At 45.7% G+C, this 12144-nt stretch overlaps 1 protein-coding gene across 2 annotated transcripts in view; it reads left to right on the top strand.

Moving 5' to 3' along the window:
• Nucleotides 1-12144, top strand: part of ATXN10 (ataxin 10) — a 157503-nt gene that overhangs the window by 19027 nt on the left and 126332 nt on the right. For both annotated transcript variants that reach the window (XM_075344200.1, XM_075344199.1), the window contains exon 3: nucleotides 8586-8668. In XM_075344200.1, coding sequence (XP_075200315.1) covers nucleotides 8586-8668 — 83 coding nt within the window. The remainder of the gene's footprint in view (nucleotides 1-8585; nucleotides 8669-12144) is intronic.

Raw genomic sequence — 12144 nt, 5'->3', positions numbered from 1 at the left:
CTGGGATCAGCCCCTTAGGTGGGCACACCTCCCCCTGGCCATTTGATGCATGAATGGACTTTAGACTGCTGGCTCTGTTCTGTTTACCAAGTTGTAGATTGGAGAAGTCCCATGCTGAGAAGAACAATATATATATATGCAACCCCCACCAAATCAATGACAATAGCTACTGCTGAAGCCTGAGTGCAATATGATACAGGCTGGTGGAAGGTATGGTCACTTACATCCCAAGACATAGTACTACAGCAAATACAGTGAGAAGGTAAAATACATCACATGGCATCTTATACAAAAATATGGGATGGAGAAAACTACATACATCATGACATTCAATACCGTGGGAAAAAACCTCACCACGGCTGCGCAAGCAGCGAGTGTCAGAGGAGAGAGGTGAACAAAGTTCAAACCGGTGGGAAAAAAGATTGTGCACATGCGTCCCCCCCGCCGCCTAGTCCAAAGTATGACCGACAATAAAAAGGAATAAGAAAGACGGGCAGTATTGGAAACCGGAGTTAATAAAGATCACTGAAGAAATATACAACGGGCAAAAGTAAAAGACGGCAGAAAGGAATTAAATAACCAGTGAGGTAATGAAGATCTTTATTAACTCCGGTTTCCAACACTGCCCGTCTTTCTTATTCCTTTTTATTGTCTGTCATACTTTGGACTATGCTGCGGGGGGGGCGCATGCGCACAATCTTTTTTTCCCACGGGTCTCTCTCCTCTGACACTCGCTGCTTGCGCAGCCGTGGTGAGGTTTTTTCCCACGGGTTTGAACTCCTTTGAACTCTCCCTGTAATGAGAGTCGGGAGCTGTCTCTGCACTGTTTATGATGCCCACAGTGGATTGAAGTTTTTCCTGTAGACTAGCACCTACATATTATGCATATATATTCACATACTGACGTTGTCACCTTTTTGATCACTTCGGTCTGGGTGGATGGTGTTATATATTACTATTCTATGCTACACTCTCATCACCTTGGATATCTGTGTAGTACATTGTCTTTTCGGTATTGCGTCATATATTGATCACGATGCACCCTTTCCCGCCCGTTTTTTCCTCACTGGGCGGGACTATGACGTCACTTGGTCTATTTAATGTATACATGTGTCTACTACGGTAGATTTGTTGTCTTTTCTATGGTCCTGAGGAAGGGGGCAGAGCTCCTGAAACGCGTAGACCTATGATGCAATAAAGCTACATTAATCTGATATCCTGATTTGGGATCTTTGGCGCGGTGCAGATACCAGTTTCTACAATTTCTCTCTGTTATTCTCCTTTTATATGGCAGGAGCATGGGTCAGCCACGTCCAAGGATATCCAGGGCTTTAATAAAAAGGTAGTTGGAGATTTTGTATCATGATGAGTACCGTAAAGAGGTGTTCGTGTCCCAAAATGGTGAAGTATTCACTGGATAGGTGATGAGTGATAGATTGGGGGTGGGGGGCGCTACTGCTGAGACCCCCACTGATTGCTATAAAGGGGATTTATATCTTTTGATCTCCCCTATGGATGGGAGGAATTGAATAAGGGGACTGCTGTGCGCCGTACCGGGCTATTATCACTCATTCTAGCAATGAATGGGAGTCCCATTGTGGCGCTGAGTGGGGTGGGGGTAACTTTGTGGTGGTGAATTGGGAGTGGTCCTATTGTGAATTGGGGGGGGGGGGGTCCCGTTGTGGCTGTGAATTGGGGGGGGGGGTCCCGTTGTGGCTGTGAATTAGTTGTCACGTTGTGGGGGTTAATTGGGGGTGGTCCCATTGTGGCGGAGGTTCCGTTGTAGGGGTGAATTGGGAATGGTCTCGTTTTGGGGGTGGTCCCGTTGTGGCTGTGAATTTTGGGGGGGTTGTCCCATTGCGGCTGTGAATTGGGGGGGGGTTGTCCCGTTGTGGCTGTGAATTGGGGGGGGGTGTTTGTCCCGTTGTGGCTGTGAATTGGGGGGGGGGGGGGGGGGGTTTGTCCCGTTGTGGCTGTGAATTGGGGGGGGGGGGGGGGGTTGTCCCGTTGCGGCTGTGAATTGGGGTAGGGGGTTGTCCCGTTGCGGCTGTGAATTGGGGTAGGGGGGTTGTCCCGTTGCGGCTGTGAATTGGGGTAGGGGGGTTGTCCCGTTGCGGCTGTGAATTGGGGTAGGGGGGTTGTCCCGTTGCGGCTGTGAATTGGGGTAGGGGGGTTGTCCCGTTGCGGCTGTGAATTGGGGTAGGGGGGTTGTCCCGTTGCGGCTGTGAATTGGGGTAGGGGGGTTGTCCCGTTGCGGCTGTGAATTGGGGTAGGGGGGTTGTCCCGTTGCGGCTGTGAATTGGGGTAGGGGGGTTGTCCCGTTGCGGCTGTGAATTGGGGTAGGGGGGTTGTCCCGTTGCGGCTGTGAATTGGGGTAGGGGGGTTGTCCCGTTGCGGCTGTGAATTGGGGTAGGGGGGTTGTCCCGTTGCGGCTGTGAATTGGGGTAGGGGGGTTGTCCCGTTGCGGCTGTGAATTGGGGTAGGGGGGTTGTCCCGTTGCGGCTGTGAATTGGGGTAGGGGGGTTGTCCCGTTGCGGCTGTGAATTGGGGTAGGGGGGTTGTCCCGTTGCGGCTGTGAATTGGGGTAGGGGGGTTGTCCCGTTGCGGCTGTGAATTGGGGTAGGGGGGTTGTCCCGTTGCGGCTGTGAATTGGGGTAGGGGGGTTGTCCCGTTGCGGCTGTGAATTGGGGTAGGGGGGTTGTCCCGTTGCGGCTGTGAATTGGGGTAGGGGGGTTGTCCCGTTGCGGCTGTGAATTGGGGTAGGGGGGTTGTCCCGTTGCGGCTGTGAATTGGGGTAGGGGGGTTGTCCCGTTGCGGCTGTGAATTGGGGTAGGGGGGTTGTCCCGTTGCGGCTGTGAATTGGGGTAGGGGGGTTGTCCCGTTGCGGCTGTGAATTGGGGTAGGGGGGTTGTCCCGTTGCGGCTGTGAATTGGGGTAGGGGGGTTGTCCCGTTGCGGCTGTGAATTGGGGTAGGGGGGTTGTCCCGTTGCGGCTGTGAATTGGGGTAGGGGGGTTGTCCCGTTGCGGCTGTGAATTGGGGTAGGGGGGTTGTCCCGTTGCGGCTGTGAATTGGGGTAGGGGGGTTGTCCCGTTGCGGCTGTGAATTGGGGTAGGGGGGTTGTCCCGTTGCGGCTGTGAATTGGGGTAGGGGGGTTGTCCCGTTGCGGCTGTGAATTGGGGTAGGGGGGTTGTCCCGTTGCGGCTGTGAATTGGGGTAGGGGGGTTGTCCCGTTGCGGCTGTGAATTGGGGTAGGGGGGTTGTCCCGTTGCGGCTGTGAATTGGGGTAGGGGGGTTGTCCCGTTGCGGCTGTGAATTGGGGTAGGGGGGTTGTCCCGTTGCGGCTGTGAATTGGGGTAGGGGGGTTGTCCCGTTGCGGCTGTGAATTGGGGTAGGGGGGTTGTCCCGTTGCGGCTGTGAATTGGGGTAGGGGGGTTGTCCCGTTGCGGCTGTGAATTGGGGTAGGGGGGTTGTCCCGTTGCGGCTGTGAATTGGGGTAGGGGGGTTGTCCCGTTGCGGCTGTGAATTGGGGTAGGGGGGTTGTCCCGTTGTAGGGGTTAATTGGGGGGGGTAGGTCCCGTTGTAGGGGTTAATTGGGGGTGTTCCCGTTGTAGGGGTTAATTGGGGGTGTTCCCGTTGTAGGGGGGAATTGGGAATGGTCTCGTTTTGGGGGTGGTCTCGTTGTGGGGGTGAATTGTGGCTGGTCCCGTTGTGGCTGTGAATTGGGGGGGTGGTCCCGTTGTAGGAGTTAATTGGGGGTGGTCCCGTTTTGGGGGTGGTCCCGTTGTGGGGGTTAGTTGGGGGTGTCCCCTTGTGGTGAATGATGGTCACAGCCTTTGCACCCACTTAAATCTAACAATTGGCATTCATCATGTGACTTCTGAGGTCAGTTAAGGCTGCAAAGGTCACATGAATGATGGGCGTCGCTGTCACTGCAGGACCACACGATGGTGGGAGAATCCAGGGATAGTCATTGATAACAGAATCCCCTTTTAAAGGTAAAATTCTGTCCACCACTAGGGGGAGCTCACTGAAGACAGATTTATCGTTGGACTCTTTGTGAGCTGAATGAGTCAGTATGCAGACAGCGCCACCTTGTGGTGGCCTCAGTCACACAAAATTTTATGTTTTGCAGTGCGCCTACATTAGTGTGTCATACAACTTTCCCATCTACCTTCTGTCTCACAGGTGCCCTGATCTTAAGATATAACCCCCTGTCCCGGGCTCTCCATTTCTGGCTTGTGCCAAACACAATCTCCCTCCCCTCAACCCCCTTCCGAATGGACTTTGTTTATGAGCACCAAATTTTGGGCTTTAAAGAGAATATCCAGGACTGATGTATTACTGACATTATCCCGAGGATAGGTTATTAGTATCATGTTGGTGGGGGTCCTACATCCAGCACCCCTATCAATAAGCTGATATCAGGACCTGTGGCCGCCAGGTGGACACCGTGTACTGAGTTCCATACACCATGTAGTGGCCGTTCCCGGTACTGCAGTAGCACAGCTTCATACACCATATAGTGGCCGTTCTCTGTACTGCAGTAGCACAGCTCCATACACCATGTAGTGGCCGTTCTCAGTACTGCAGTAGCACAGCTCCATACACCATGTAGTGGCCGTTCTCTGTACTGCAGTAGCACAGCTCCATACGCCATGTAGTGGCCGTTCTCTGTACTGCAGTAGCACAGCTCCATACGCCATGTAGTGGCCGTTCTGGGTACTGCAGTAGCACAGCTCCATACGCCATGTAGTGGCCGTTCTCTGTACTGCAGTAGCACAGCTCCATACGCCATGTAGTGGCTGTTCTCAGTACTGCAGTAGCACAGCTCCATACACCATGTAGTGGCCGTTCTCGGTACTGCAGTAGCACAGCTCCATACACCATGTAGTGGCCGTTCTCGGTACTGCAGTAGCACAGCTCCATACACCATGTAGTGGCCGTTCTCGGTACTGCAGTAGCACAGCTCCATACACCATGTAGTGGCCGTTCTGGGTACTGCAGTAGCACAGCTCCATACACCATGTAGTGGCTGTTCTCTGTACTGCAGTAGCACAGCTCCATACACCATGTAGTGGCCGTTCTCGGTACTGCAGTAGCACAGCTCCATACACCATGTAGTGGCTGTTCTGGGTACTGCAGTAGCACAGCTCCATACACCATGTAGTGGCCGTTCTCGGTACTACAGTAACAGAGCTCCATACGCCATGTAGTGGCCGTTCTCTGTACTGCAGTAGCACAGCTCCATACACCATATAGTGGCCGTTCTGGGTACTGCAGTAGCACAGCTCCATACACCATGTAGTGGCCGTTCTCTGTACTGCAGTAGCACAGCTCCATACACCATATAGTGGCCGTTCTGGGTACTGCAGTAGCACAGCTCCATACACCATGTAGTGGCCGTTCTCTGTACTGCAGTAGCACAGCTCCATACACCATGTAGTGGCCTTTCTCTGTACTGCAGTAGCACAGCTCCATACGCCATGTAGTGGCCGTTCTGGGTACTGCAGTAGCACAGCTCCATACACCATGTAGTGGCTGTCCTCGGTACTGCAGTAGCACAGCTCCATACACCATGTAGTGGCTGTCCTCGGTACTGCAGTAGCACAGCTCCATACGCCATGTAGTGGCCGTTCTCTGTACTGCAGTAGCACAGCTCCATACACCATGTAGTGGCCGTTCTCTGTACTGCAGTAGCACAGCTCCATACGCCATGTAGTGGTCGTTCTCGGTACTGCAGTAGCACAGCTCCATACGCCATGTAGTGGCTGTTCTCGGTACTGCAGTAGCACAGCTCCATACGCCATGTAGTGGCCGTTCTCGGTACTGCAGTAGCACAGCTCCATACGCCATGTAGTGGCCGTTCTCGGTACTGCAGTAGCACAGCTCCATACGCCATGTAGTGGCCGTTCTCGGTACTGCAGTAGCACAGCTCCATACGCCATGTAGTGGCTGTTCTCGGTACTGCAGTAGCACAGCTCCATACACCATGTAGTGGCTGTTCTCGGTACTGCAGTAGCACAGCTCCATACACCATGTAGTGGCTGTTCTCGGTACTGCAGCCCAAATCACGTTCCCTCAATAGGAGCTGAGCTGTAATGCTGAGGGTGGCCATGAAGTCTGTGGAGAGACCCTCTCTTGCGGATGTCTATCCGAGGACATAGACTTTTGTAGTTACTCCACAGGTTAAAGCAAAGCCCTGTGTAAGCACAATGTCCGCTGCCGTCGCCCTGGCACGTTGCGCTCTGTACAGGATGCTTGTATGTTCGTGCGGTCTCGCTGTGTGGGGCTGAAGGCTTTCCCTTTAATTAGGTAGAGGAAACTTGCATAATGTTACCACAAAGCTCAGGGAGCCGCTCAGCAGATGTCCTGGGGCCGAGGCATCCAGAGAGAACATTCATCCAGTCCCCTCCAGCCGGAGCTGCGGGTCCTTAAAGGGCAGTGTATGATTATATCTCCGGCCCCTATCCTCTCCCCTATTATCTCTGAGCTCCTACGTGTAATGAATGGTATAAACCTCGCAAATTACATTCCTTTCACTACCAAAGCTGCAGCAAGAATTCAGCCAATGCAGATCAAAACTTTCCTGGGCCAATTTTTATCTATTTTATTTTATTTTTTTTTTATGTTTTTGGGGCTAAAAATTATTTTTAGCATCACGATTCATTTCATATTTTGTACCTCTTGCCTGTTTATAGCCTGTGCGCTGCATTATCTATTGCTCGCTGTAGAATGAGGTAACTGAGGCTCCATCGGTGAGCTCATTCTGACGGTCTTACTAGAAGTTTGTAACTTTTATCTCTTTCTGAACTTCCCTGGGCTGATTTATGACTTCAGACCACATCAAAGGTTTCTGTGCCAGGAAGCAAAAAGCCTGGAAAAAAACAAAACTGCAACATTTGTAATGGAACCCAAATGTATAAATTATTATTTCTATTAATTTTTTTTTTAAATATAACACAATAATTACATAATATAAATTATATTTAACCTCATTAAAATGCGTTTAGTTAAAAACAATTCTATAAAAATATAGTAATAATAATAAACTTTGTTTTTACTTTTCTATATATTTTTATATGGTAAGTTATAGAATCTTTTTTATATTTATAATGATCATAAAAATATATATTATATGATATATATTTTTTATATAATATATTTTTATTTTGTATATATTATATAATAATAATAATTATTAAAATATACAAAAATATAATATATTTATGTATTTATACAAAAAATATTATTTGTGTGTATATAATATATATCTATAAAAAATATAGATCTATATCTATATATCTATATCTTTCTATATATATCTATCTATCTATCTATATATATATATATATATATATGTATATGTTATCTCTATCTATATATCTATATCTATAATAAAAAATACAGAATATATAATATATATATTATATAATAAAAATAAAATCTATATAAAAATATATACGGTAGATATATATATGTGTGTGTGTGTGTGTGTGTGTGTGTATCTACCGTATATATTTTTATATAGATTTTATTTTTATTATATAATATTATATATATTATATATTCTGTATTTTTTATTATAGATATATAGATAGAGATTATATATATATATATATATATATATATATATATATATATATATATATATATCTCTATCTATATATCTATAATAAAAAATACAGAATATATAATATATATAATATTATATAATAAAAATAAAATCTATATAAAAATATATACGGTAGATACACACACACACACATATATATCTACCGTATATATTTTTATATAGATTTTATTTTTATTATATAATATTATATATATTATATATTCTGTATTTTTTATTATAGATATAGATATATAGATAGAGATAACTTTTTATATATATATATATATATATATATATATATATATATATATATATATATATATATATATAATATACAAAATATTATCTAGTGTATGTAAAAATAAAATATATTGTATAAAATTATATAATTTTTTATAATCATTACTACTACTACTACTACTACTACTCCCGGTGGGCGGAGGAATTGTATTTGGAATAATCGCAATTAATAAATCTGGACTTAATATTTGGAGACTCTAAACTTCGCCTGCAGTGGTGAAATTAAACAAAAAACAACAACCCCTTGGAAAGCATACATATAAAATAGACTTCAAAATAGGCGCAAATAGATACATTTGGTACAAACAAACCCCAAAAGGTGCAGAGCATCAAAGTCTGGCAATAAAACAGGCACAAATGCAATGATGAATCGTTAATAGGATCTAGTCCTTCATTAGGCAACCTTGGGGACACCAGGGACCCTCCACTATCACACTGAGCGGATCACAGATGGTCTCCTCCAGAAGAAGACCCCACACGTCTTTACATTACACGGGCGTGTGGTTGATTTTAGTGTGTAATACTTCATTTCTCCCGCGGAGGCGCTGCAGGGATATTGAACACTTTCAGGGGTCTGGTGATGGTAGCGATCGTCCTTGTCTGGTTTTTGAAAACTATTGTATAACTGGAATATATTTTAATAATGTCATTTTTTTTTTCTTCTGGAAACAGAAACGTGGGACTGATTGAGGGCGCCATGAGTCTCCTCAAAGTCTTCATCACGTCGGGTTCATCAGAAGAATCGCGTCTCGTCGGTAAGCGGAGATATATATATATATATATATATATATATATCTATATAAAGGTGTGTGTGTGTGTGTGTGTGTGTGTGTCCGCTAAAGGAATTTGCACCGTCACTTTATAATCACAAAATTTTGCACAGACGCCTAATGTGACTCAGGGAACATCATAGACTATGTTTTGACAAGAAAATTTAACCCCGCGCTGTACAGTTACACTCCAAAAACCTGCCTCCATTAAAGTGAATGGAGCTGCGAGCTACAGGCTATTAATAGGAGCTGTGATTGGTTGCTATAGGAACAAAGGACATTCATAGTATAAGAAGCTTATGTGTGAGGTAATATGATATCAGTGGAGAGACTGATAGAGAGAGAGAGAAAGAGACAGAAAAAGAGGGACACAGGGGAAAAAGACATAGACAAACAGACACACACAGAGACAGATAGGGGGGATAAAAAGACAGCGAGGCGGACGGCGAAAGAGGCGGACGGCGAAAGAGGCGGACACACAGAGAGAGGGGGAAAAAAAAGCCAGAGAGAATGAGACAGACAGGCACACTGGGAAAGAGACAGATGGGGACACATGGGCAGAGACTGGTAGAGAGACCACTATCCTGGGCAACGCCTGGGTACTACAGCTAATATATATATATATATATATATATGTCCAGAAATATTTGGACAGTGTAAGGATGCAATGTGGTAGATGGCCGGTATGTGTCACAGAGGGGGAAATCCTCTGTGATCTGAACCTGGAATGTTTCTCTGGGACTTGTAGTTCCATGAGGATTGTTGTACACATTCAGGGCTGGGTTCATGGGATGGTCAGAAGTGATGGGCGGGACTGACCATCCACATACCTCCCATACGTAGGTGTGTCTCATGGGATTTAATGGAGCTGTCGTTTGTCACATGATCTCTGTGTGCTGGTGGGAGCCATCTTGGTTGGAGCACATGTGCAGGAGATCCTGTGCATACAGAGCTAGTGAGGGCTCTGAAATGTCAGGGAGCTGCAGAATCCACTGAGGCTGTGAGGAATTGGAACGTGTCCATGGGCCGGGATGTTGAGCCCAGTGTGAGAGTCTCCCTGGACTGGATGGAGGCAGACTGACAGCCTGCAAACCTACTGGCAGGTAACACCCCAGAAAGGGGACTATACTGGCTGATGCCAGAGAATGAACTGTATGAACAATCAGCAGTTTAAACAGACAGTGAGACATTGTCCTGCGGGAAAGTGGCTGTGGCCCATTACACTGCGTGGTTTATGAGGATGTGAATAAATCACCGAGATTCTTTAAGTGACAAAGTGCTTGTGTGTGTCTTGATCCCGCTGCCAGACGTGTGCCCCAAGACGTTCAGGGCCCAGGTCGTCACAACAGTGACACAAGTTTTGTTATTTTAGCTGTTTACAAAAACATGTTCAGAAATACAATTCTATATATAATATGGGCTGAAAGTGCACACTCCCAGCTGCAATATGAGAGTTTTCACATCCAAATCGGAGAAAGGGTTTAGGAATTATAGCTCTGTAATGCATAGCCTCCTCTTTTTCAAGGGACCAAAAGTAATTGGACAAGGGACTCTAAGGGCTGCAATTAACTCTGAAGGCGTCTCCCTCGTTAACCTGTAATCAATGAAGTAGTTAAAAGGTCTGGGGTTGATTACAGGTGTGTGGTTTTGCATTTGGAAGCTGTTGCTGTGACCAGACAACATGCGGTCTAAGGAACTCTCAATTGAGGTGAAGCAGAACATCCTGAGGCTGAAAAAAAAGAAAAAATCCATCAGAGAGATAGCAGACATGCTTGGAGTAGCAAAATCAACAGTCGGGTACATTCTGAGAAAAAAGGAATTGACTGGTGAGCTTGGGAACTCAAAAAGGCCTGGGCGTCCACGGATGACAACAGTGGTGGATGATCGCCGCATACTTTCTTTGGTGAAGAAGAACCCGTTCACAACATCAACTGAAGTCCAGAACACTCTCAGTGAAGTAGGTGTATCTGTCTCTAAGTCAACAGTAAAGAGAAGACTCCATGAAAGTAAATACAAAGGGTTCACATCTAGATGCAAACCATTCATCAATTCCAAAAATAGACAGGCCAGAGGTAAATTTGCTGAAAAACACCTCATGAAGCCAGCTCAGTTCTGGAAAAGTATTCTATGGACAGATGAGACCAAGATCAACCTGTACCAGAATGATGGGAAGAAAAAAGTTTGGAGAAGAAAGGGAACGGCACATGATCCAAGGCACACCACATCCTCTGTAAAACATGGTGGAGGCAACGTGATGGCATGGGCATGCATGGCTTTCAATGGCACTGGGTCACTTGTGTTTATTGATGACATAACAGCAGACAAGAGTAGCCGGATGAATTCTGAAGTGTACCGGGATATACTTTCAGCCCAGATTCAGCCAAATGCCGCAAAGTTGATCGGACGGCGCTTCATAGTACAGATGGACAATGACCCCAAGCATACAGCCAAAGCTACCCAGAAGTTCATGAGTGCAAAAAAGTGGAACATTCTGCAATGGCCAAGTCAATCACCAGATCTTAACCCAATTGAGCATGCATTTCACTTGCTCAAATCCAGACTTAAGACGGAAAGACCCACAAACAAGCAAGACCTGAAGGCTGCGGCTGTAAAGGCCTGGCAAAGCATAAAGAAGGAGGAAACCCAGCGTTTGGTGATGTCCATGGGTTCCAGACTTAAGGCAGTGATTGCCTCCAAAGGATTCGCAACAAAATATTGAAAATAAAAATATTTTGTTTGGGTTTGGTTTATTTGTCCAATTACTTTTGACCTCCTAAAATGTGGAGTGTTTGTAAAGAAATGTGACAATTCCTACAATTTCTATCAGATATTTTTGTTCAAACCTTCAAATTAAACGTTACAATCTGCACTTGAATTCTGTTGTAGAGGTTTCATTTCAAATCCAATGTGGTGGCATGCAGAGCCCAACTCGCGAAAATTGTGTCACTGTCCAAATATTTCTGGACCTAACTGTATGTGTGTATGTATATATGTGTGTGTGTGTATGTATGTGTGTGTGTGTGTGTGTGTGTATGTGTATATATATATATATATATATATATATATATATATATATATATATATATATATATGCTGTTCCCTTGGATTTCATCATCTTATTATCTATGATCAGGGGGTCTGCAGTGATGTCACGCTGTTTCCTTTTCCCTTCAGAGCAGCGCTCCCAGGAACAGTTTGATGGCACTGCAGTTGCCTGCATATGGAAGGACTGAACCACCCCCTTCTTCTAAGATCCGAGAATGTAGAGTCTATAACCCTGCCCTGTAACAGGCGATACATAGAGTAGACTGTCAGAGAGCGCCCTCCTCCTCCTCCTCCTCCTCCTCCTACTACTACTTTTGTGGTCTGATAATTACTGGTAAAAGTTCAGTTTGTCCCATAGGAAGGGAATAGACAGTGATTTATTAACTACAGAAAGTGAGACCCGGCCTCTCCTCTCT

This window comes from Anomaloglossus baeobatrachus, chromosome 4 (genome assembly GCF_048569485.1).
Source record: "Anomaloglossus baeobatrachus isolate aAnoBae1 chromosome 4, aAnoBae1.hap1, whole genome shotgun sequence".
Taxonomy (NCBI): Eukaryota; Metazoa; Chordata; class Amphibia; order Anura; family Aromobatidae; genus Anomaloglossus; species Anomaloglossus baeobatrachus.
This window is presented reverse-complemented; position numbering and strand designations above follow the sequence as displayed.